Below are 25,846 nucleotides of genomic sequence, written 5' to 3' on the forward strand. Positions count from 1 at the left end.
GAGCCGGTACATCCTAGGTGGGTAAGTTAGTGGCATGTCTAAACGACTTCAGCGGAGGAGCATCACTCACCTTCCACGCCTCCTCTAGACCAGTCGAGCGGACCCATCTCGTTTCCGTGTCCTCAGAACCGTCTAGCACCGAGTAATACAGCTTCAGCCACTCATCGTCACTCTTGATCTTGATCCACGGTTTTTCGCTATACTTGGCGGACAGCTCGCGGCAGATGCCAAGGGCTCGGACTAGTTTGATGGTGTGGCCATCGTCAGGGATCTTGTGGAATCTGGGCAGGAGATCTGATTTGATGCGTCAGCATACCACACAATCAACAATCTGCATAACGGCCTTACCAGTGACCTTGGAAACGATCTGTTTCTTCTGGTCCTTGTCCTTCGGTACATAGGATTTGATCGCGTCGGGGCGGATCTCCGGACTACCGCGGGCGGCGTATTGAACCAGATCCAGACGGATCTTGTACTCGAGTATACGAATCTTGTTCTCTGTGGAAATCCATGGTTTGGCGTTGAAGCAGAGAAAGATTGGTGAAGAGTTTACATGGTGACTGTTATTGTGTTAGACATTATTCGTCACTACTCGAATTCTCACACACAACATTGGTGAAAGACTTACATGAGGAAGAAATCCCACCTGGCCTCCTTTCCAGGTTTCAAAGCCGCAGTGCCGGCAACATAAGCGTTGATGTGGTACATTTCAGCTGTTCTCTCATCCAGCTCTTCCTGGGTGATCTTGACCTTGCTAGCAATCTGGAGCATTTCCTCTGGGGCGCGTACGAGGATGCCATCGTGTACTTTGTTAGCGTCCTTCATTTGTATCGCATTCACCAGTTTTTCGTTATTCCTTATTTCCTGAATGAGATCCATGATCCGTGGCATCGGCGTGCTGGCAGACTTGGAGCGCTTCTCGGCCTCATCAAAGAAAGACCCGAGCTGGTTCTTATGAACGGCAGCCTGAGCCAAGCCCTCGGCGACAATGGCGGGTTGCTCCCACTCGACGCCATACATGAGCTGGATTATGGGGTGCAAGAAGCCGGCGAACATGCGCTGGAACATGTCGTGGGCGCGCTCATTTCCCCCAAAGAGGTGCTCGTTGAGTGCCTCCTCCCAGCCTTTCTTTTCGATCTCGCGCTGGAAGAAAAGGAGGAAGTCGGGATAGTACTTCTCCTTGCCGAGGTACTGCTTCGTCTTCTCCCAGTCATGGAGCTCGTCGACGATGTTGTTGTGGGAGTTCTGCGCTGGCCTCTGGTAGTTTTCATTCTCTTTCCAGGCCAATTGGATAGCATCCGGGCCGGCACCAGTTCCAAAGAGTGCCAGTAGATGGTGGGGGATCTGCAAAGCGCTTAGATAAATTCAGTGATGAATGAGAGTGCACTTACATGGTTGTGAAATCCGTCCTTGTTGAAGAAGACGTGATGTTTCTGTCCTTTAATTAGATTGGCAGTATTGTCAAGAGAGCACTCATGAGAGCCATACCTCGAGGTCTTCCTGCAGAAACTCGGATACCTTTTTCGCTGTGGCATCCTGCTGATTGAACTGCCACAGTCCAGTGTTGGACACCGGAACATCTATCTTGTATGCAGTTGCCATATTGATTGATCTCGTGAAATTAAATGAGTATTTGCGGCTTCCTGTAAAAGTAATGTGCTTTGAGATCCTCCTTGTTGTGGGAGACAATCTCATCTTTGGTAGAGAATGCGACAAGCTGAGAATCTCCAGGCGTGGCTGAACCTAATTAAGTATCGTGGCAGGGGGCCGTCCACATGCACAACCATCAGCTTACAAATGAGGCACGTAACAAAGGGCGCGGGCGCGAGTGATGGGAATCGGACGTCTTCCCATAGGATGGCTAGATGCGGGTAAGCAAGTTGACCCCTCGCGTCAGAGGTCCGTGATGCCCCATTTCACTTTACTCCTTGACGCTTCCCCAGATTTTGACGTCATCGCAACGTTTGGAGTTGTAAAGATGGTACCACCGGGCGTGTAAGTTCGGCCATAGAGAACCTGAACTGAATGTGAATACGAATAGGCGGCAAATAATCACGTAATTGCAACTGTGCATTACACGTAGTTACTTTCAGATTTGTATATCGGAGTTTTTTATGTCAGCTCCGATCGCCTTGGGGTCACGCAGGCTTCGGCGCGGCCCGGATACTGAGTCGCACGAGAGCAGCTATAATCTGGCCGAGAGACTCACATCTCTTAAACCGACGACAGCAGAGTATGAAGCTCATTTTCTCGTAGTACAACAACCAAAATAGACCCGAAGCTTCCGATTTTCATGCAGCGTCACGATGTAGCTTACAGCATCATGATGCATCCGGCGTGGAGAACCCTTTCCAGTAAGGGCCAACCTCTTCGGCTTTGGAGGTTGAACGCGAAGGCCGACAGCTTGTGGAGTAGCGAAGCTTCGCCTGATGCTTAAAGTTACCGCGCGGTTAAGAGAGATCTTGGCGGTTTGTAAGCGAACAATGACTGACGACAAGGCAACATAGTGGATGGTCACTGGGTTCGATATCTGTGAACGCTCAGTCGTATGGTTATTGTCGCCGGTGGCGAACTCTTTAGGTCAAGGACGCATCCTGAGGTTCTACTACAAATATTTGATGGATGGGTCCATGGTCCGTGAAATCTGTCAGCCTATATATTTTGAGAATCCTTAGGCGAGAGGGAGGAGAGAGAACGAAAAAAAAAAACTGGGGAAAAGAAAAGATCGGAAACTGCAGGAGGCAAAGGAACATTGATAAGAAATATTATAATGTCAAAAATCAAAGACGTTGTCGTTCCAGCTGGAATCATTGCACGTGGGAGAGATGAGCAGTCAACTAATTATCAAACCTTCCGTTCTTCACTTCAAGCTCGAGTCAATCAAGGTAAGGATACAACCCAACTCAGAATTTTCCAATTAATGCAAAAACTCAAATATGACAAGCAATCACTGAAGTAACAGATAAACAAGACCCCATCGCGGTTGCCTATAGAAGATTCCGATGCAAAGCAACCGAGCGATTGAACGTGCTTGCTGTAGTTGCGAAGGTCGGGTTCCAAGTTTAAGGTTAAGCTTAAATCCACTCATGGGATGACAACGGCCAGACAGTGTACCCCGATAGTTACATCCGCGTGATTACCACTCGCCCAAGTCAGAATAAACTTCAGTTATCCGTCTGTAGAATAGCAGAATACCCATTCAAATCATCAGTTGCGGCCAATCTGGTTGTCATCCATATTAATCATGCATCTAAGCTTACCGATCAGTGCCGGCCCCAACTACGATCTTACAAGGTATGTAGTTCAGCAAAGGCCTATCTAATACTCTCAGCTCTCCAAATCACCTGAGCTAGGCTCACAGAAAGGTTCGGTGCAAATTAGTCACCTTAAATTACCATGTTAACGGATGATAGTGACCGTCAAAATAGTGGGGTTATCAACACCATCGCCAAACCTTTTGCCCAACAAAAGGTCTAATTCCGCCATTTTAGATAAAGGCGCTATGCTGGTCACTGAATTTAGGTAGCATGATGAAATAACCTAGATGCTGATAGGTTCTTGTAAACTCAGAACGCGTAGTTACTTAATTGCCTGAAGCGTCTTGAGATATGGGACAGGTTTATCACAATTCACTGCATGCAAGAGAGTGTCACAAGAACCATAACATGGCCCTGCTGCCCTTTCCCTAACAACGATTAGGAGGGCCATCTGAGAGAGTACGTCTTAATGACACGATCAATCATTTTGCCACCATTATAGAGCAGGCATGGATAACGAAGTCAGCGGGACTTCTACTCAAGCCAGTGATATCCTCCTTGGCCCAGATCAACAAAAGATTTTGCTTTCTCGAACCTGAAAACGTGCGAAAAGAACGACCCAATCAGGCAACACGACCCACGTGCTTCAGTAGCTGGCCCTATCGGATATGGCCTCCGATGAGACGAGGAACACTTCAAGGAGGCAGGGTATGTGCAAGTCATCCAGGGGTATAATACCCCTTTTAGACATTCTATGGAAAAGCTGCTTGCTTCTCCCTCTGCGTATGGTAGACTTCGATTACCGTTGGCAAATAAGAGCAAAGAGTGACGCCCCTTTGGGGCCCTGGACTGACACTTACTCAGCCAACACACAGCGTACCTAACAAGCGACTGGGTCCCGGCCGAGACGGTAGAAGTTCTGCATTGCGGGCCTTCAGGAACCCGAGCAATCGTACGAGATGCAAGTGTAATGTCCCGATATCTCATCCCCACCCCCCCCTTCGCCCAGCCCAACATCGCCACCCTGGCTGGCCCCCCCTCAACGCCGGCTGCGACAGCCGGACAACCGGTATCTTTGAATGTCACCAAGCCTCAACGGGCTTGTCTTCTTGAAATCCACCGGCTGCATCTCGGCTTGAAAGATGGTCCATGCATGCGTCGTAGCCGGCAGACGCCAGATTCCCTCCGTCCGCGGGACTTACGGCCCCCGCTCTCACCCTTCCCATGGACCGATCCGGAACTCTCTCTCCCCCCTGGATGCTTGGACGCCCGGCTTCTTCGACGTGACACATGCTCTCGGCAAAAAGACCGTAGCACAAACGCAATATTCGAGTCATCAGAGGTAGGAAGGACGGCGATATTCGTCTCAGGAGATGCTAAATCCCGCCACCTAGCCGAATGATGATGCGAGAGGGGTTACCCTGTTCGGTATAAGTCGATGTCTATCGAACCAGGGGGGCAGATTGAACCATCGCGGTACCTCACAGCGAGCCTCGGCCGAAGTCGTCATTGAAACAACGGCTACGGGGTAGCCAGGGGGATGGATGGCCAGGCCTTGGGACGCACCGGAGGCTCAGTCATCGTAGTCGACGATTGGCGCGATTGTGGGCGGGGGTAGGCCGGAGGGGTGTGGCGGGCCTGGGTCCCGTCCTTGGCCTCATCGTCTATTTCCTGAAATGGAAATAAGTGATATGCAGCAACGCCGTAGCATATCGACCGGCTAGACAACGTGTTGGTGAACAAGGAGCATGGTTCGATGTCGGGGACGTATAGGTTGTCGAATATGATTGAACGTCTCGAGGTGCAGAGTGACCGACGCAACGCGGTGAGCTGGTAGGACACCAATTGGTGGGAGGCTGACTGGATGAGTCTACCTGGTAGACAAAAGGTATTAATAGATGTCAGGTGAAAGAGAGATTGCAGGCAGTGAAGTGAAGCGTCACGTATGAATGGAGCAATGAGTTGGAACAAACGAAAATAAAGACTTTTGATTTTTGTCCCCATCAAGGGATGATTATGGTATCACCAGCTTAATCCTAACGTCATCACATCATAGCGTGTTTACGCGTCACCCATCTCCTCGTCGTCATCCTCCTCGTCAGTCTCGAAGTCGGCGTCGCTGAGCTCACCGGCCTCCTGGGCTTGCGCTATCATGGACTGTAAGCCTCTGTTTCCAGCGTTTTCGGCCCGCGAACGGAGGAACTTACTGAAGTAGGAGAGGGCGTCGGGCCAGAGGTCCTGGGCAATGGCCTGGGCGACGTCGTCACCGTCGGGGAAGATCTCGTACTCGAACTCGTCCTCGTCGTCATCCTCCTCCTCCTCGGTCTCCTCGGTCTTCTTGCCCTCCTTGCGAAGGCGGAACTCCTCGGCCTCCTTGGCGGCGTGGGCAGCGCTCTCCTCGGCGGAGATGCGCTTGCCGATGTAGCCGAACCAGCAGAAGAAGGAGACACCGCCCATGCCGGTCTCCTCAATCTTCTTCTTGAGAGCCTCGGCCTCGGGGGTGGGGGCGGGCTTGCCCTTGCCGGAGAGGACGGGGCCACCCTGGTCCCAGACCTTCTGGACGGCGGTGAGGAGGCCGTCAGTCAGGTCCTTGCCGTCCTTCCACTTGATGTTGACAGGCTCGGAGACGAGACCGGTGTAGTTCTCGGAGGTGCGCCACCAGAACTTCTTCTCAAGGACGCTGTCCTCAAAGTGCTCGTTCTCGCTGAACTCGAAGCGGATAGAGATGGAGCGGGGGTCGCCGTTCTGGCCGTTCTCCAGCTCGAAGCGAGAGACGGAGATGTTCTTCAGAGAAGAGAGCAGAAGGGCGGCGTCCTGGGGCTGGATGTACTCGTCAATCTCGGGAGGGGACTGCTCGAAGACAAGGGCCCAGAAGTTGGGGATCTTGGCAACGAGGGCAGCACGCTTCTGGTACAGAGGACGAGAGAGCTCGTACTGCTTACGGACTGTACGGGGGTGGTTAGTCTCTGGTCATGATTTTTGCCCGTCTCAAGTCTTTCTTGGCGCAGAAGTAGGTTCACACCGCAAGGGTGATGAGAAGAACAGGAGGGGTAGGGAGGGAAGGAACTCACGCATCTCAGTCTCGACCTGCTCGAACTCGCGCTCGATGTCGGCGAGCTCCTCGTAGGTGACGCCAGTCTCAACCAATTCGACCATTTTGACGGTTGTTTGATAAACAAATGACCAATTCAATGAAGATTAAAATGAGTCCTGAAAGGCTGGTGAAGCTCTTTAATATAGAGATTTCACCGAGGCGGGGTACTGATTCTGGAGGGGTAAAATTAGGATGAGAGAGCGCAAGATGAAAGAACACAGCTAGAGGGGGGGGGCTGCCTCACCAGGGGGAAGCTGTTTAAATATGAATCGCGAATGCGTATGCTTAGCAAATCCTTACAACGTTTTCTGAATTTTTATTAATATGGATGCCCGTGAAAAAAAATTGTCTGCGTAGGGAAGGAGGGACGAGGGGCCCAACTGACTACTGACGTGGGGGAGGGGGATCGGTGAGCCACAGGCAATATGCAGCACAGAATTTTGGCACGAGAGAAAAAAATTTCCCACCCAGCTCCAAGCTTGCCTTGGGATTCCTGTTTAGTGACTAGCGGTGACTGATGTCATTGGGTCGTCTCACGGTCCCTGTTGATCTCGAAGTTTTCAGAGGCCCCAGATAGCCCATCAGTTCCGTCAATAAGAGGCCCGGTGCAAGTCGTGGTTGCACAAGACTGCAGAGCGCCAGAAGCGTTGGAGCGCATTGGAGCACAGCGACGGAGAATTATGGCGGGGCACCCCAAAGCTGGTTGGCAGTGACATGGATGCGGGTGTTGTGTGCCTTTTCTGTGGCGCGAGAGCGTGCCCAATCAGGAATGTACCTTGGCGCAGCAGCCACTTTCGACCGCAACCATTCACTAACAATTAAGGACCCCGCCTGCTCGCCTTTTACTGCTTTCAGTGGGTGATACCTGGCCCGCGCTCTGTTAAGCTCCCGTGAAAAAAAGGTGCTGTGGAAAATCAGGGGTCCTCTTAAGACCCCTGTAGAGGAGGGAGGGGCACCCTACGGTGGAACCCATCGTTCACTTTTTTTTCGCAAACCCACTGTGCTACCACCAACTTCCAAGCCCGACTCTGAAATCCCCCACATCAATTTCCCAATCAGTGGCTTCTAGATCGTCAACCACACGGCCACACCCAATCCTGTGGATAAAATCGAATGGAGCCCAGAGAAGATTTTCTCTTTGCCTCTAAAGCTAAGCGGCAATTGCTCGGTATCCGCTACGTCTAGCTAGGAAACCGCTGCCAACTTTTGTCATGCACATTGTTGTCCAACCGCCACTGGCAGCTTGTTGTTTTTCCATGACCAACTCGAGATCCACTGAGGGGTTGTTATTGTTATTGTTGTTGCTGCTCCTCAGTTTCCCCTCATCACATTCAATGGAGATGCGTCGTTCTTTCTCGAGACTTCCTTAGCTTTCTGGTGACGTTTTAGACGGCGGTTCTTGCGGGTTGTCTGTTGATATCACTGATTGTTCTAAAGTATTTATCTCATCTACGGGCAGAGATATGAAAAAAGGCATGTGAGAGCCTAAGATGCTTATACCAGGAGGCATTGCCAGCTATCTGTGCACGCCGCGTCACAATCTTGCAAATGTAAACAAACTTTGAGGTGGCCCTCCTCTGCCTGAGCAGGATGACAGTCTCCGTCAAAATTGCCAATTTCAGGTCCTGGGATGATGGCAGCTATTGATCTTCGCCCACGACACTAACACTAGCCGCGCGGACGAATCCCGACTTTAGTCTGTGGATGGAAAGGGGAGGGGCGCCACCGTCCGTTGAGCCTGCGGGATGTCACCGTGGCAGAACTTTTCATGTGTTAATTGTCACTTCAGTCGCTCCCAAGAATCACCCCAGGTGTGAAAAGACATTTGACTGGCCTCAATCATCATTCAATGGCTTGACAGAGTCGCGCATTGAGTTGTACGGACCGTATCGGCTTCTCGCCTTTGATTTGCGTCTCTTTTCCGCTGCGGCAAGCTGAGTTTGGCACCGCGGGCGTCGAAGCGGTCTGCGCTGTGTCTTCAGCGCTCCCAGCAACATCCTTGGGTGCCGTTGCTGGGAAACGCCTGCGACTTCTCAGGGGGGTGACAGCAAAGTGCGATAGCTGCGTTTTTGCTCGTGAAAACACGGGCTTCTTTGTTTTGATCGAGGGTCTCCGAAGCGGCTCTTCGGTTCTCCATCGGTCAGAGTTTTTCTTGTTCTCGGGGGGCGTCCCCAGACGGGCCTTCTCCTTCCGTTCGGAAGTCATTTCCCTGTCGGGTTCCCGCATATACCATCTATAACGCGGTAAGAAGCAAAAACAAACATGAAGACGCGCCCTCGCGCTCTACGTAGCTTTCTCTATAGGTCAAAGCCCTATTATCTTGTCCAATCTATAAACATAGCAATCAGGCGGAACGGAATGTCCCGATGTACAGGGGTCGTGTTCGCATTGGAGATCTGCACCTCTTTGAAAGGGCAACTGATGAGTCCGGCTTGTGATGCCGGGACACGGGACTTGTGACGCCCCGGCTCCGTACGGAGTGGGTCCGCTTCGGACCCGGGGCGGGGTCTCGTTCCCACCGTGATCGTTATGGCCTAACAGACGCAGGACATAGCATTACTGATGTGAGAAATCCTATGATAGCCTCTGGCTTGAATTGAATATAAATACGAATCTCTATTACTCACGAGATTCCATTTATCACCGCTCACGTTACGAAGCAAATCTACTGCTCCATCACTTTACCGCCCTCATATGCCATCAACGGATACACCTAGACATCTCCATCTTCGTAACTAGGTAAAATCATTGTTATACGAGTATTCAACACTCAAAATTTTCCAGCCGCAACACAACCGCTAACCCCCCTCCCCCTAAACAACGGGTTTGCGTAAACGAGCAAAATACGCGACGCTCGACAAAGTCACGGCCTAGTCCCCTTCCTCTATTAGACGCCGTCACAGTAAAAGAAATTTACATGGCACGGGCGCGTAATGACAGCGGCTAACTGGGGCCGGCCCGGCGCCTCTAGTACGCTTGGCTTGCCCAATGGCGCGTGGCCAAGCTGGGTTCCTGGCCACCGATGAGAAAAAAGAGAAGAAAAAAGGGCGCCAACGCTTTGACTGGCGTTGCCAAGGACGGGATCAAATGTGCCATCTGTCAATGGGTAACAGCTACCTGAACGGTCGGGGTTTTGGTCAAGTGGGTGTCGCTTGCGTATTTTGTCCGATGGCCGAGATGATGAACTTGGTATTCGTGACCCGCCGAACGTCCACGAAGGCGTTGGGTCAAGGCTACTTGCCAGATGAGCTTGTCGTCGTGTTGTATAACCCAGAAACCTCAAGAGTCAAGCCGTGTAAGCTAATGCTATAAAATTGCGGCATGAACAAGCCATCTGCTGTATCAAAGGCTGATGTGCATGTGCGTTGAAAAGTATTGAATTGTTATCGTCTCATGGCTGTCATACATACTACCACTGTCATTGTCAACAATTAGTCGACACTGACTTTCGGGACTATTATTGCTTGCGCAGTCCAAATTTTGAATCCTCCTGTTTCCATGCCTGTCAAAAACTCCCATCAAATGCAGCATTCCAAACCGGCAGTAACGATGGTAGCGCTACCTCGGAGCTAGACCGGCCAGCTAGCCATCATACCCCTTTTCGCCCATCCACTTTCTCTCTGCCAACAATGCAGCGCAGTAGTTCCCAATCGTAAGTCATGGCTTCTAGATATAGATCATAGCAGATGGTAGATGGAGGGAAATGGGGAAGGGGAAAATTCCAAAAAGGCCATAGGCCTCTGTGCTTTACAAATCGCCGGGGGTATATCGAGTACAGAAAGCAGAAAACAACAACTCCGCTCCCAGACAGTTGATATGAAATCTCTTTCTGACGCATCCATCACCACGTTAATTGGGTAACGCGAGATCGTAGGTCCGGTGACCCGGGAATGATACCTCGTGTGCCGACTTGCAAGTTGGCGAACCTTGTTCGGAGATCAAAGTCGACGGCGCGAACCATGACGCGCTTTTCCTCGGGGACGGTCCGTTTTGACGTGATGAGACCGGGGATAGTGCTGCCCCTCCGGGCGTCCCAGCGAGCATTGCCGCCGGGCCCAAGAGGAACATCCTCTCCAAAATCGACTGAACCTTGTCGTGCGCCGCCGTTCGTTTGACTCGGCTTTGGTGACGACGCCTTATCCTCCTCTTCCTCAATATTCACAACCCATTGTCCGATGCGCGCTGTCAGCTCGCTATCCCACATGCCCTCTCGTCGGGCGCTGCTACTCAACAGCTGAATGGCCTGTCGTCGGATGATCGGATGACGGCATTTGGTGGCGACTACAAACAAAGGAGGCACAATGCCCAAATCAGCACTGAAGCTAGGCTTAATGTGATACGTGTTGTATGCGTTGCCGCCAAAGATATCTGGCGAGTGGTTGTGGCGATGAGGGCAGAGAGCTGGATCGGGACATCTTTTGGCTGCCGCTCGTCTCTCTTCGTCACCCACCACCTCCGAAGCAAGGTCGACAATGGCTTTAAATTGCGGCTGAAACAGGTCGAACTGTGATTCGTTGTCGCTGTATGTCATAAGAAAAAGAATCTGGCTCATGATCTGGAACATCTTCAAAACAGCGATACCAGCCTTTTCCTGATGGCTCACACCAGGGGCTGTGCGAGACTCGAGGAGGTACTCAAAAGCCTCAGACCAACCGTCCAGCTGGCCCTTGAAGCTCATTCCGTACTGCTTCAACGATTTGGGTAGGATTCCCATGGGCCCGTTCGCACCAGTTGACTTCTGGTAGATGAACAGGCTTTCGGTGAAGCGGAGCATTTTCTCGAGAAGTTTGTCCCAGGCGTTTCGTGCCTCCATCAGAGTAAAAAATTGCTCTGGCACCGAAGAACTCGAAATGATGGACGAAGGTGAGCTACCGGCATCTGAGGGAGGCGACTGAGGGAACTCGGGATTTTGCGGAGTAAGTCGAATCACATAAGGGTGAGGAAAGTGGAAAGCCATGTCGTATGATTTTGCTTGAATTGCAAGCCTGGTGAACATAGTAATGAGCTCCTCCTCGACCGGTTCCTCAGAAATGGGCAGAAAGGATCTTCTCCGCTCGGCTCGGAGCTTTTCCAGCAGGCCGAGGCCAGTCTGAATCTGTCTGATTGCCTGCCTATGATCGCCGATGAAGGAATCGAAACAGGCCAGGAGCACGCTGGCCATGAGTAGAGTGCGGTGAGACTTCTGGTCACGGTTCAGATGAACAAGAGCATTGATGGCCTCCGAGTACTGCTTGACAGCCACCTCCCAGTGGCGGTATGCTCCGTCTGCAGGGTTCAGCGAATCGGATGGCGATCCTGGAGGAGACTCACACGATTGCTCAAGGGTCTTGTAGAGGGCACCCAACGCAACCACAGCATGACGGATGGCGTTCTCTGAATGGCACTCCTGCAAAACGGTTCGGGTCCAGAACACCGAATCAAAATATCCAGATAACTCGTTGGCTGTGTGAGAGCGGAAGAGTTGAAAATACAGCCCCTCCTGCGGGGTGAGTTGGAGGTTGCCCGCGGGGCGGTACAGTGTGACCGAGATGTTGGAGTCAGGAGTCTGAGGGGGCGTCATTCGACGAGCCTGCACCTTCTGGGCTCTCCGGGGCGGCAAGTCGATCGAAGCCCGCACGGGAGCAGCGCCATTTTGTGCGGCAAGAGGCTTTGGCGCAATGGCGAGAACCTCGTGAGGTCTTGCGCTCCGACTGGGAGGTGGGTAGCCGGTGCAAATCTTCTTGGAGCGAACACATTGAGAGCAGGAAGGTCGCTTTTCGTCGCATTTAATGCGCCGTTGTCTACGAAGAGAGATCAGACACGGGTCTCCTCATGAAGAAATAACGACAGAGGTTCACAACATACTTGCAGTTATTGCATCCTGTCTTGACTTTGGGTTTGCTAGTTCTCGCCCTCTTGGGTTTCTGCTGTGAGTCGGAGGGGGGACTGGAAGAGGTCACTGAAGCGGCCGAGTTGGAATCGGCATGGTTAGGGGAGGACATTGTCGTGAGGCTCAGGGGAACGCTGTTTATAGCCAAAGCAATCATGCGGGCGCATGCATCGCCTGTTGGCCCTCGATTATACGATCTTCTTCCTCTCGTTCGACGGCAGCAAGATGCAGCTGGCGGAGAGCAGACTTGTGAAGCGAGGTGAAGAAGTTTGGACGAAAAGCAGGGGACGCGCGGGAGCTCTTAGGGTGAGGTAGGGCGACGAGGGTACCTAAGGGTTGGCCCGATGGCGGGTGGTCTGTGAACTCGGCGGTTAGACAGGGCACTCAGGCCTAGCGCAAATTCGGCGAGAACGGAGAACAGGTCCGGCGGGGAAGGATCTACTGGGAGACGGGGATATCCCTCGGTTGTTTTGTTGGACACTTACGTGACTAAGGTAATAGCAAGGTTGAAAAAAAGGAAGCGAAGATGGCAACGTGGACCGAGCCCGAAAAGAGGTTGGAGAGAAGTTTCAAACAGTGCCAGTTCTGATGTCGAAATAAAACACCCAACAATTGAGCCCAGTGGGAGTGTGTATAATTTGTATGCGTATGCGTATGCTTGTATTCCAATGGCTGCTGGATTTATGCGCGACGACTGGGCAGGGAAGAGATTCGCGGCGGGAAGGAATTGGGGGCCGGGTGCGACGGATCATAGAGTAATATAGGGCTGGCAGATGGCGCGGACCTGGGCATCCGCGAATGGAGTCGCGACAGTGTAACACAAAGCCACTGGCCGTGGATGAAGTAGCAAGCAGTAGCTTGGGTCCACAGGGACCAGGGGTGAGGGGGAGCCGAAGGTACAGTGGTACTGTCTCCGTACGGTAGGGAAGGCCGAGATCCACGAGGGGAGCCAAGTGATGGGGAATACGTCGCGATGTGGAGGCCCCCCCTTCGTAGCCAGGAGGATGAGGAGGCTTGGTATTAAGCAGGAGACGCAGACGAGGACTGGGATGTTCCTCGATTGTGGTGTGGTGCAGTGTTGATGGTGGAGGGAGAAAGGCAGCCAGGTTATAGGCAGATCTGTGCTCGTGAGGTGGATGTGAGGGAGACGTTACTGCGCTGCGCTGCACTGCATGCAGAAGCTCCAACGTCGTTGGAGCATGTACCGGAGAGTGAGGGCTGACGAGGGTGAGGTAGCATCAGACCGATGAAGACGAGGACAAAGAATCTGCGAGGTAAGATAGGTAAGATAAGGGGGGTCTTTGTGTGTAATCCAGGAGAAGCATGAGTTTGGTGTGTTATTATGCCTAGGTTTTTAACAGCAGAAAGTGCACTACCGGTGTTGAGGGAGTTGCCAGGATGAAGAAAAAAAAAACCCCGTTTACTCCATATGGGTAGAGCAGAAGCCGGTACGAATCCCGCCTAGAGCAGGACGAGCCAATGAGAAAACGCTATTAGGCCCGAAGTTGGCAAAAGGTAGCAGGACGGAAGGGGTGAGAAGACCAGAGTGAGCATGAAAATGAGACGGGACCGGGGAACGGAACCGGGATTGAGACAGGAACGAGGTTCATTGTTTTATTACTATTCGTCTGGATAAGTTAAACAGTCTCCCACGGATCCGCCTAGTGTGCTTAGACCATAAGTAACGAAGCTGTGGGAGAAAATGAAACGAGAAGAAGAAGAAGAAGAGGAAGGGGGAAACACGTCGGTTTGGTCTGCCTACCTTAGGCTAACAGAGGAGAGAGAGACGTGGGCCAAGGAAACAATTGTCTTGTGGAGGAAAACCTCCAGGGTAGCAAGCAAGACAATGCGTTTGACCGCCGTGCTGTGCACTATCCAGTACTTAGACCAAAATTAGACAAGGCATTTCTAGGTATTGTCAATCCGACAACCCGTCAGACAGAGAATGAAATGACGGAAAATACACACCAAGCGACCTTGGCCAAGCCTGGTTTGGACACTCAGTGGAAGAAGCACACGAGGGTGCGGAACGAGCAACGAAGCACTGAGGGGAATCTCGACGTCTCACAAAAAGTTTTGTCAGTCGTACGCCTCCAGTGCAATGCGACACTAGCTGTCTATCTGACCCGTCCGGGTACCACGGTACCTTGTCATGTCTGCAACTTGCCTCAGCAGGTACGGCAATACGTTGTGCAGTAAGTATTGTTGATCCAAGTACGTAGAGAGAAACCAGGGTGAAGAGAGGATACCTCGGCGGGTTATTGAATTTTGGCTGGGAGCCTTTCCCAATTGGTGCTCCTGTAATTACCTGACGTTTTCCGCTCTCGTCCTTGTACCTTTCGTCCAACGGGTGAGGGAGGCACTGCGAAGCCGGGGCACGGGTCAAAAGGCACGTACTGGAGGAAGAGGGGCCAGCCAACATGAAGGGGCAAGAAGAAAAAGAAACAAGGATAGACAGAAGACAGGACAGTTAATATGCCACCTGATTTGCCTCGACCACCCTTACCTACAGGTGGTACGGATGAAAGCACGGATAAGAACCAGGACGAGTACCTACCTACCTTTGCACCTGCCAACTGCCAGCAGCAAGGGAGGAGGGAGGAACAGAAGCAAAAGCTGGAGCTGGAGCTGGAGCTGGAGCTGGAGCAGCAGGTCCAAGTCCAGAGCTACCCAGGTTTGGACGTTCTTGCCCTTTTCGTCCCCAGATCTCTCTTCCTCTCCAGCTTGACGACCCCACACCTTTCCTCCATGTCGCTGTGATCGCACTTTCTCTTTCGCCGACATGCTTGTTGAGTCTTTCACACCTCTCTTTCTCCTTCTTCTCTCCCGGTACATAGGTACGCACATTAACACATCCGCCCATCCAACCATCTAACCGTTCAACCACTCCTCTACTCATTCACCCGCTCATTTGCCTTCCTTTTCCTCCTCCCCCATGCCTCTCAGCCTGCTGCATGGCGTCGGACAGGCCTCCCAAGTCTATATTCTTCTCTTCTCCCGCAACGACACTACTCGTAATTCTGTACGATGCACAACTTAGGTTTCGTGGCTGTGTGTCTCGTTTGTTTCCTGTGCGGGTGGGTGGCCAAGCCCTGCAGCACATGTCTTCCTGTCGCCAGATCAAATGGGAAGGAAGCACTGATCAAAAAATGACCACATTTGGACCAGGGGGGGAAGACAACGGCAAGTGGAGAAGGTGACATGGGAGGCCCAAGCAGCGATGGACTTGGTGGGCTTTCCCCCATGTACACACGTGCACATCTCATGATTGAAAGACTCCATCTCCATCCCACATCCGTCGTTGGAGACAATGGCGGGTGCCGCCGCCAATAGCCAATGGCCAGTGGCCGATGGCATTTCGCCTCCCTCCAGCTTCAGTGGGTATTATGCTCTAGACGATGCTGCTTCGCTATCAGTGCCCATCTGGTGGCAGCTTACCAAGCGGGTGCTTTAAATAAACCTTCTTACGGAATCGACATTCCACGGTATAGGTGAAGAGGAGCGTCTGCACAGTTCAATCTTTTATGCCCCGTTTAGGGAATTCGGATAAGGTCAACTGTCTCGGTGTCAGACTCTCAATGCACCTCTTGATTATGTAGAAGAAAAGAAAGAAAAAAAAAAAAAAAAGGAGCTACCACGGACATGCTGTTGTACTACCCGAGAGAAGCTTCAAGAGGATAGCCAGCCAAGTTTTCTTCAAAGGCGGCCGATCCTAGGACCATACTGCAATTGCACTGTTCCGTCATCCAGCAAATCTTGACAGCACCGAATGCTGCCGCAGGCTTACGCGCTCAACGGTATTTCCTTGGATCAGCGGGTAACGCCCTTGATGAAACCCCTTACACCGTTGTACGCAAACAAATTAGCAGCGCCTTTGGCGTCCTGCACCACGTTGCTGATCGCCAGCGCCTTCAGTTTTTCTAAAACTGCCTTGGGGGTGGCGAGCTCCTCCTGTGATCTCAGATACGCGATGAGACCCGTAATATGCGGCGTAGCTTGCGATGTACCGTCTCTCGAAGCATATCCGTCATCAATGGTGAGAGACCTGATACCAACCCCAGGCGCAAAGATATCGACAGACGGTCCGTAATTACTGAAGCCCGCCCGCGCCCGCTTCCAGTCCGATGCGGCGACCGTGATGGCATGCTTCGCCCTTGCTGGCGACCGTTGCACCGCATCCTGGTTTCCGTTGCCGGCAGACACCACAGTAACTATACCCAAGCCATACGCCGCTTGGACTGCATCATCAAGCGCCGATGATTGTGAGCTGACGGTGAAACCTAAAGCATACACGTCAATTACAAAACCCTCAAGGATCGAGTGGGCGGATCTGCTCAAGTACCGAGGCTGAGGTTGATGACGGACTTGGTCAGACGGCCTGGCGTCTGTGTGATGTTGCTGACGGCCCAGTTATACCCGTCAAGGACCGTCTGGACAGTGCCAGAGCCCTGTTAGTGGTGGCGGCGTGTCAGTGCCGATCACGACTCTAAGTTGTCACTCACGCCAGGGATGCCCACTTACACCGCCTACAAGGACTTTAACATCCACGATCGTCGCATTCTTGACAACGCCATAAGTCTGAGACCCAACGATGCCAGCGACGTGCGTGCCGTGCCCGCCAAAGTCGTCAAATTCCTCGTCGGGCTGTGCGTTATATCCACGGATGGCGCGGCCAGCAAAGTCGGGGTGCGAGATATGTATACCCGTGTCAACGACGTAGGCAAAGGTGCCCTCGCCAGAAGAGTCGTCGAATTTGTACGGACGACTGTCACTCGAGTCTGGCGGACGAGACGGCGTGGATAGGCTCGCAAGACCCCAAGGCGCAGCCTTCTGGGTGGCGAGTGAGTCAAGCTCAACAACACGGTTGGGCTCGACGGAGATGACGCCGGCGCCGGCACCTATCTCGGCGATGCTGTCCTCGTCGAAGTGACCGGCGTAGGCATTGAACTCGCCAATAGTAAATGATTTGCCGACGCCCGTGGTGTCCCGCCGACGAGGGCTGCGTTCGTGCACGGCAGCGGCCCAGCTCAGATGTTCTTGAACCTCGGCGGGCTGAAGGCCGGGTTTCAGGCGGACGATGTACTGGCCGGGGATGACGCCGTCGGGGGCCGCATTCGGCACGGCGGCGGCGATGGCCTGGAGGCTGAACGCCAAAAGGACTGCGGCTGCGCTGAAGTGCGACATCTTCGCAGAAGGCCCAAATCGACTCTGGAGAATTCAGCAAGCTCACTCGGCGATGTTCACATTGGCCTTATTCTTTATATACATGCTTCGAATCGTGCCAATTCTCTTGATCCTCCCTATGGGTAATTTCCCCCCTTCGCAATGGTGAAGGCCAAGATGACGTTTGTGGGTCACTGAGGCCTCGAGCTTCTGAAAGCGAACGTTCAAGACCACGACGCGACATTGTTAGATGTGCCCAAGCAGGGCATGGGAGCCGAGAAAAGTCCCCTGAGGAGGCACGATGCAAACGGGCGCGTCTATCAAACGTTCGATGTTGATGCAATTTTGTCTTGTCTCTTCGTGGGGGCCCAGAACATTCATTGGCAGTGTACTAAGGGCCGTCCCGTCACCGGACGACTGAGCATGTTAGTCCCAACCACGGTGACCGCTTCAGGCAACCCCACCGGGCTAGGTCGCTACAGATGCCCCATAATGACATGGTTTGTTTTCTCTTCATTACGATTTGGGAAACATCACACCCCCTCAACAACGCGTCACGCGCAAATGATTCTTTATCGTATTTATTCTGGGTTTTATTTTATTTTATTTTTGAGTCACCAAGTCCCCGGATAATTCGAGTGTCTGGCAACGGGGTCCAGCAGGGAATGAATAACCTAACTGACGGCAGGGTCGGTTCGGCGACCACTCTGTATGTAGCTGCTTGAGTCAGTTTCAATGGCAGACAGTTGCAGAAAATAGGTCATTCTTGGCATGCGTGGCCCCAGGCATGGAGTACCTCGGATGATATGGTAGCACCAATCCGTTGCTTCCCCTCGTATCGCCAATAACAGAGCCCGGGCCCTCTTTTCTTTCTTCGCCCTAAGATTTGGGTTACTAGTAAGGTAACACAAGCCATTGGCAGATGGACGCGAGCGGCCCGTTTTTGTGCGTACAAACTTATGCTAGGCGACTTGTTCCTGTTTGGCTACGATAAAGGGAGAGAGGTCTAGACCAAGGCTCTCGCTGGCCCTGCCATTGTTGTCAAGGTTTAGCGTACTTCCCTCGTCAGTGCCTTGGCAGGTGGCAGCCTACCACCATTGACTCCTACTCCATCCAGTGTTTGTCAGTTACATGAGACCTTACATCAGAATAACCTCTGTCAGAATTCACAAGAGACTCTCCCCAACTGCAAAGCTTGAAGAAAACTCCGGAGACGGAAACCCAAGCCCTCCGATGCGGATCTCCTTCAATAGCCGTCTATACCAGTTCGTCACCTCTACGTTGCCATTCGACGACACTGTTCTTGGGTGCGTCAGGTGCACAGCATCGCATCCCGGCCACACACAATATCATCAACAGAAACACGCATCAGGAAGCCTGTGGTCTCAAATGCGAGATCCTTGCACAACCTTAACACGAGTGCCAATGGAGATCTCCCCTGCTTTTTGCAGTAAGCCTCTTCTGATGTTTTGATTTTTTCTTTCTTTCTTGCCCATGCCCTTGGCCGTCTCAACCATGCAACAACGGGAGGCCAGGCCAAGTACCACGAAGTTTATCGACACTCATCAACCTGTCCCTCACCTGTCTCGGCACATAAGTCTGTTAATCGCTCGAAATTTTACTTCCTATCATGCTAGGGCTTGCAGTGTCTTGCTCACCGCTTCTGTCAGTCATATCTGCTGCGCCACATGCGATACATCCACCGGCCCGCTTCCGCTGGGGTCTGTATGCATTCGTCCTTCGGGCAAACCATTCAAGACAACCTTCCACCTCTCCCCCCCATTTCAGCCCTACGATGCGCAAAGAACATTAGAGGTAAACTTTTTTTGCCTGTCGCAAGGGAGAGAGAGCCCAGTGATGTTTCCCCAGGGCTTCTGACTAGGGCGGCCTCTTTTCAAGCATCCAATTGAAACAAACTTGGGTGACCTTTTTGGTGTCTCTACCTTGGGCCTGCTTTAGCGCCATTGCTCAGCCATCAGCCGTAAGTTACGTTCTTCCATCCACCCCTGTGCACTGATGCCAGCCACAAAGTTACCATGATTGACTGTGCTGACTACTTGTGGTTGTGACTACTCACGCTACCCCACGCACACACATCTTGTATGCGACTTCCTCAGCCCTATCTTGATGTCACTGCACCCCCAATTGGACTCGGCCTGCTCGATGGTCATGCTATTGTAGACACGTTCTCGGGCTGCGCCTTGCCTCCACACCAGTAAAGGACCCTGAAAACCCCCAATTCCTTGAGCTCGAGGGGACCTCAGGGTCCGAGACGTGGAGTTTCGCCTCGCTCTTCCTTCTAGTTAGAACAAGCGCCGGTTGGTCTCAGGTTACCCTGATTGTCGGACTTTCATCCGACTCGGGCCATGTGGCCGCTTCTGTGGCATGCGAGGGATAAACCGGCCACGCATATCGATTCCAGCTACGGGGCCGGAGTGTGTAAGACCCTGCCGGTTCCGGTTACGTGGTGCGATACTAGCACTTTTACAGACCGGTGCTTTTCGGAAAAGAAACTTTGATCAGTCCTCGGCCCAGTCTCCAAAAAGAACAACTCTCGGCAGTTGTCTGATACCCATTGTTCCTGCCATTCCCCGACTGATGAGATGACCCAGCGCCAGGGCCAGAAGCTTGGAAATTCAGCCAACAGAGTTCGAAAATGTCTGGCGAATTAGGATCCCCAAGGTCAACAGGGAGTCGATTTGGAATCTCCTCGGTACAATATCTCAGTCAGGCACGTGAGAGTGTTATGACGAAGTTCTCAAATGTCTCGATGTCACCAACATCATTCCTTCTATTGGACTCACATCGGGCATGTCCGTTCGTATTAGCTGAGGGGTTGAGAGGGCAAATCAATATCTCGTACACATCACAATCAGGTCTGTGGAATCTAGCAGTTGCACACCCTGCCTTGCGAAATGCCTTGTTCCACTTCCTTTCCTCTGTGAGATTAGGGAGAAACAGCGGACCAATCCTGTAAGACGGTCCAAATGCACCACTGCTGCATGTCAGAAAAGAAGCGAGGAAGCGCTGGCATCGTCACGGCCCAAAAGTTCCACTGGATGGTAGGCTGTGCTGACGGGTCACAGAGTGATTGACCCCACGTTGGCGGTGGTTCCACTGAACGGCCACCCTTCCATTTCCCTTGTCGAACGCCTCCCGCCATAAGGTCTGATGCGCTAGTGATGACTTCATGCAATGACATGGCGACCGAGCCTCTGGATGCGCCGAAACCTAGGGCTTATAGGATACAGCGTGGAGGTCTCCACGCGGACGATCGTGCGGATCACCTGTACGTACAACACGCCTCTACGGTCGCTGGTTTTGAGGACAGCAGCATTCCCCGACATCTCCTTGAACCGCCTTACGAATTGCTTATTGCAGAATCATGGAGATTTTTGGAAAGCCCAGAAACTAATCATCCGATTTCAATCCCATGCTTAGGCCCAGGCCCCATCGTTGCTGATGTTACGATGCAATGTGCCACGCCGGCGCGTCGGCCATTTCCTTTCTCACCACACTTAAACTCTGTTTGGCCCCCCTTTCAAGTTAAGTGAGTCCCAGGATCTCGGAACGAGGACAAGGTCCTTGCCACTCCACAGGGGAACACCCCGTCCTGGGACCGCAAATCCCAGCGTCTCGCCGGAGATCGTAGTAACAGACCAGCGGTGTGCTTTCACGGCATGGCCCCCAGCCACGACATGGGTGACGGTTCTTTATTTTTCTTCCATTAGGCTATTTGAGCCCCATTGATCGTTAAACGAGATTCGCCGTCACAGGGCGATGTTGGCATTCAGTTCCTGATTCGTCTGGAGGAACCGACGACCAGGAACGGCGTCGAAGCAGGATCGACATGTACGTATCGTTATCTTGATGTTATTGGGCGGGTGCCATCAGTGGAGGCGACGTGATGGGAAGGTTGAATTCTACTGTGCCGCGTGGGTGCAGAACCGAGCCTGGGGCCCGGTCGCAGCCTTACGGTCGACACTTGCAGCAAGAAGGAAGGCTAAGTAAGCACTGTGCTGCGTTTGTGGCGTTGAAGGGGACTTTGTGTAGCTTATGGGATCCGCGAGAGGGCAAGTTAAGAGGCTTCGTTGGGATGCTGATCTTCCGGGTTGCCATTTAAAGAGATGTTGAAGAGTAAAGCGAGACAGTTGAGACCAGAACGACAAAACATCCTGGCGTTGTAAGAAGCCCCGGACGTGAATTTTGTAAAAGTTTACCTCGTGTGTCGATGGACACTGGACCCCTCTTGGTGAAGGTTTGTAGCCTTGAAGTTGAGATGGACGAAGTATAGAAGTATGGAGTTGCGTATGACAAGGCGGAAGGAACGATAATCGCGACTTTAGGATTGGTAAAGGCACAGCTATGTCAGTGATAATCAGCCTAACACCTTGCGTGTGATGACCAAGCCGTGAAACCAGGGTCTTGTCAACGATATCTAGTCTTATCGTAGACTACTTTACAAGGCTAATACCTACGGAATAATTTCGATATGTGTGCTCTGAGAAAAGTCAAATGTGGTTCTCGTTTAGCCGTAAACCTCAGATCTGTAAAGCCAACTCACGAGAACATGGCAAATCATCCATATCCATGTCCAGCTCCTTGGAGACTCGTGACTCCCCATAATCTTTATCATAGCTACCAACATTAATCTGTCGTTAAGTCAATGTTTATATCGACATTAACAACGAGCTTCTTCAGAGCACGAAAAAGAAAAAAAAAAAAGAAAAAGAAAAAGACCAACAACAACACGTGGATTTAGTTGAGGAGACGAAAAACGACCAATCATTCAAAGTACCCTGCATACATGCTGCAAAAGACGTCCAAAAAGTGCCGGGGCCTACCATGAACACTTCATGACGCAGAACCTTTGCCGACGAATCCAACACCTAGCTTGAAGTAGACGAAGTCGGCCGGGGATGGGTTGAACATGCCGCCCCCTCCCCCCCTCTTCCGGGTTTCTGGCGCCTCTTCGGGTACTCCCGCCCTCGAGATGAGTGCGGAATGCAGGGGATGTGGGCCTTCGTGTGATACGTCTTGATGCGGCATGAACCGAGGGTGCGAGGCGCCACATGGTGGGTTGAGCGGGTATATGGTGGCGTGTGTTCGAGGCATGGTCTCCTTCTGATCTAGACAACAAATCACGTTGTGGAGGAGGGGTCTTTCGGCTGAGTTTGATAGTCAGTCGGTGACGGCGGTCATTGTCTCGTTGACAAATCTTTCTCCGGCGAACATCCGTCGCCAATGCTTGGCTTACACACGGCATGATGGTTCACGAGATATACCAATTGTGTGATTCAAGCCGCAGATATAGAAGGTTGCAAATGTGTTGCTCAGCACTGCATAGACTACGGCAGAGAAGCTCTGTTACTCATGACAACGTCGTCAATGGCGTGTCGGGGTAACAGTCATAACCACAGCAGTGGCCTATGCTCATGTTCAATAATAAATACCATTCGTTACATGAAATAAATGTCTAGGTGGGACGTCGTACAATAGTTTACAACGGCGGCAGCTCCTCACGGCAAATGGGGCACTGCAACCTGAACCGCATCCAGCCCTCAAGACACGCGCTGTGGAATATGTGCCGGCACGGCGTCACCATGTAGTTCCTCCTCGTGAAGACACCGACGACGCCGCCGGCGGTTGGATCTTCTTCGCCAGCCCTCATAACCGGAACCTCGAGCACCTCTCGACAGATGGCGCAATCGATGGCTCGGAGGTTGCTGGCCGTTTTCTTGTCCTCGCCCGTCCTCACGCGGTCTAGAGAAGGCGAGCCCGGCTCCGAGAGCAAACCGATCGGCAGCCCGCCGGCCTCTACGCCATCCTCGCGAAGCACCGGGTGGTAATCCCACGCATCGGGCGTCCAGCTCTTTGGGATGCCGAATCGCGGACCGAGGACGAACTGGAAGGCCAAAACCCAGAGCTGAATCCACAGCCATGCGCAGAAGATAAGAAACGCGCGCGGGTCCGTCTCTGCGAACAGGAAGTTGTCCTCGTAGACATAAAAGTACGCAAACGGGAGCAGCCGCAGCACCGACTGGCCGATCACGAAGCGCCATGTCAGAGCCCGACGGCAGTTGCGGATGATATTACGGTGGATCTGCGGCACCCAAAAGGAAAAGTAGGCCATGGAAAGGCCGTTGACGAAGAGGTTACGCACGCGGGGGTACCACGATGTGGAAGCGATGGAGACGAGGAGGAGGACGGAAACGATCATTGCGAAGCGGAATATGACGGATTGGAACGTGACTTCGGGCCCAGTGCGGGAGGCGCCTCCGGTGCCTGCCGTCGGCACGGCTGCGGCGCCGTTCGCTGCTGCATCAAGTTCCGCGTCGATATCCTGGTCCGAAGGCACGATGATCGGAGGGGAGGGCGCTCTACGACGCGGGCCGGCGGTGACGGGCCGCGGGAGGGAGTCCGCATCGACGCTTTGTGGCGGGGTAGCCGGCGTGCGCGGCGTATCTGCGTTTGAAGCTTGCTCACGCTCGATACGCCTCCTGTTCTCCGGCTCCTGCACCTTGTGGATTTCGGCAAGGAAAAATCCGCCCATGGACATGGAAAGAAACGCGGCGAAGAGCAGGGACAAAGACTCGAGATAAGTGATGCTCGCGTCTAGCGCCCACATGGACGCCGCAGCGAAGATGCTGCCATCGACCATAACCATCATACTGATGGTCGAGTAGCTTATACGTCCCATGGTGGACGGAGTGGCAGAGTCTTTCATCTGGTGTTTAAGGAGGAGCGCCTGGGCGATGATAACGCCCGCGAAGGCGAGGATCCATACGCGAATTTTGTAGTATATGATTTCCGTCTTCATTCCCTGCAAGTGCTGGCCGTCAACAGGCGGAAAGTCCGGGGGTCCCTTTGTTTCGAGGAAGAATCCGCAGTCGGGTGACCAGATGATTGCTGACAGCTTCAGTTCCGGGACGCCGCGGATAGGGGCGCCTTCAGGGAAGCGGAGCTCGTGCTCAATATCACTGATGATCCGCGACATGCCCTCCCTGCTTGGCTGGAAGCCCTTCATGTTTAGGCGGCTTCTGTCCGGCGGGTGGACCTGCGCATACATGATGTACTCGCAGTGCGGCGACGGGTTGAGGGTGTCAGGCGGGTTGGAGGGGTCCGATGTCCAGGGCATCACGCCGTCGTTGAACACCTCTTTCTCCTTCCTCCGCAGCACCTCCGCAAGAGTTTCATTTAGGAGCTTTTGGCTGGATTGGAAAAAGTCGGGGCTGGGTGTGAGATGTGGCAGTCCAAAAATCCCATCAAACTTCTCGCTCGTTGTGGTCAAAAGGATAGTGCCCTGATGCGGCCACTGAATTCCGTGTAGCCTCATCTCCCAGTTGATCCCGGTGCCCTTGACATCTTCAACATTTAGAGATGCCTTAGCACTGCGGATCCTACCGCCAGACGTGGGAGTGCCATCTTCCAAGTCACTCGAATATTCAAATTCCTTCGTATGTCGTCCGGTATCGATCAGATCCAGCAGAACCTTGCCCTCCTCACCCGTGATATTCCTAGCCCAGTCCGCCTGCGCGCCGCTCCAATGCAAACTCGGAGTGATAGCACTCAGGTTATAACTCGTCCACTGCCTCTTCACTGACGCATCCTTCCTAACCCAGCTGCCCTTTACAGCGCCCGTGGCATTCTGCCAAACAGCCTCGCCCTCACCAGTATCCCACAGATTCACTCCTCCGACGGGTGGTATCGCATTCCGGCTCCATTCGAGACACCTCTCCCGGAACTTTTCAAGGTCATCCCATGCGAAGCCGTCTTCTGCACGGAAACCCGTAATGTTGAGCGATCTGGGCAACTCGGTGGGCCCATTTCGCCGTGGTGCAAAATCGCCCCATGAAGAGCTATTGAGCAGCTCGAGCGCGTGCTTGTGCTGTTGCAGTCTCTGCGTTGCGAGATCGGACGGCGAGAATAGGGAGGCACCGCCGTTGCCCGGTGCCAGCAGGATCCAGAGGACGCCGACGAGGGCGAGGCCGAGTACGACGAGGCGCGGGTCTTCGTGTGGATAAGGCATTGTTCGGCCGACCGTTGCGCCCGATTTATCTCGATGCCATCGTTTTACTGCCGCGCTATCCTATCCCCCAGATGCGAGTGGCGGTAGGTCGTATCGGTTATGTGTTTGTCGTGTTCGTCACAGATGTGGAATGGTAGACCAGAACAGGACGTGTTGCGTTGCGGTCGGTGGATGACGGCATCGGCCGGGTTAGAAGTGACTGCGAGCGGTCCCGAGGACGGGATGCATCCTGGGGGAATGCTCCACTAAAACGATGGATATTGGGCCGCCTGTTGGCCAGTTTGCGTCTGCTGGAGCTTCGCCGTTAGCGCCGCAGCTGCCCGGACCTGCCTAAGCCAAGCCCACTACAGTGCCAATCTGGAGGGCACTGCGCCCCTCAACTCATGTTAGAACCAACAACAGCACAAACGATACATCCCGCCATTGCTTTCACC

General features: G+C 52.9%; 6 protein-coding genes across 6 annotated transcripts; 1 reads left to right on the plus strand and 5 right to left on the minus strand.

The window, feature by feature from the left end:
* Window positions 1–13: 13 nt before the first annotated feature.
* CTRU02_201901 (HypA protein) lies at window positions 14–1,602 on the minus strand (the record flags this gene model as incomplete). Its single annotated transcript, XM_036725254.2, has 5 exons — window positions 14–294; window positions 349–560; window positions 629–1,344; window positions 1,392–1,433; window positions 1,489–1,602. The coding sequence occupies 5 exons, from the start codon at window positions 1,600–1,602 to the stop codon at window positions 14–16; spliced, it is 1,365 nt and encodes a 454-aa protein (XP_036582932.2).
* Window positions 1,603–5,318: 3,716 nt separating this feature from the next.
* On the minus strand, window positions 5,319–6,413 carry CTRU02_201902 (nap family protein; the record flags this gene model as incomplete). Its single annotated transcript, XM_070203946.1, has 2 exons — window positions 5,319–6,202; window positions 6,329–6,413. The coding sequence occupies 2 exons, from the start codon at window positions 6,411–6,413 to the stop codon at window positions 5,319–5,321; spliced, it is 969 nt and encodes a 322-aa protein (XP_070062528.1).
* Window positions 6,414–10,192: 3,779 nt separating this feature from the next.
* CTRU02_201903 (C6 zinc finger domain protein) lies at window positions 10,193–12,377 on the minus strand (the record flags this gene model as incomplete). Its single annotated transcript, XM_036725256.1, has 2 exons — window positions 10,193–12,131; window positions 12,196–12,377. 2 exons carry the CDS (start codon window positions 12,375–12,377, stop codon window positions 10,193–10,195), a joined length of 2,121 nt encoding a protein of 706 aa, XP_036582934.1.
* Window positions 12,378–14,695: 2,318 nt separating this feature from the next.
* On the plus strand, window positions 14,696–14,980 carry CTRU02_201904 (uncharacterized protein; the record flags this gene model as incomplete). The annotated part of the gene is made up of 1 exon (XM_036725258.1): window positions 14,696–14,980. The coding sequence occupies one exon, from the start codon at window positions 14,696–14,698 to the stop codon at window positions 14,978–14,980; it is 285 nt and encodes a 94-aa protein (XP_036582935.1).
* A 1,050-nt stretch (window positions 14,981–16,030) lies between these two features.
* CTRU02_201905 (alkaline serine protease alp1) lies at window positions 16,031–17,404 on the minus strand (the record flags this gene model as incomplete). The annotated part of the gene is made up of 3 exons (XM_036725257.1): window positions 16,031–16,500; window positions 16,563–16,668; window positions 16,742–17,404. 3 exons carry the CDS (start codon window positions 17,402–17,404, stop codon window positions 16,031–16,033), a joined length of 1,239 nt encoding a protein of 412 aa, XP_036582936.1.
* Window positions 17,405–22,883: 5,479 nt separating this feature from the next.
* CTRU02_201907 (ring finger ubiquitin ligase) lies at window positions 22,884–25,412 on the minus strand (the record flags this gene model as incomplete). Its single annotated transcript, XM_036725260.1, has 1 exon — window positions 22,884–25,412. The coding sequence occupies one exon, from the start codon at window positions 25,410–25,412 to the stop codon at window positions 22,884–22,886; it is 2,529 nt and encodes an 842-aa protein (XP_036582937.1).
* Window positions 25,413–25,846: the final 434 nt, after the last annotated feature.

Source organism: Colletotrichum truncatum, assembly GCF_014235925.2.
Source record: "Colletotrichum truncatum strain CMES1059 chromosome Unknown Contig_0001, whole genome shotgun sequence".
Lineage (NCBI taxonomy): Eukaryota > Fungi > Ascomycota > Sordariomycetes > Glomerellales > Glomerellaceae > Colletotrichum > Colletotrichum truncatum.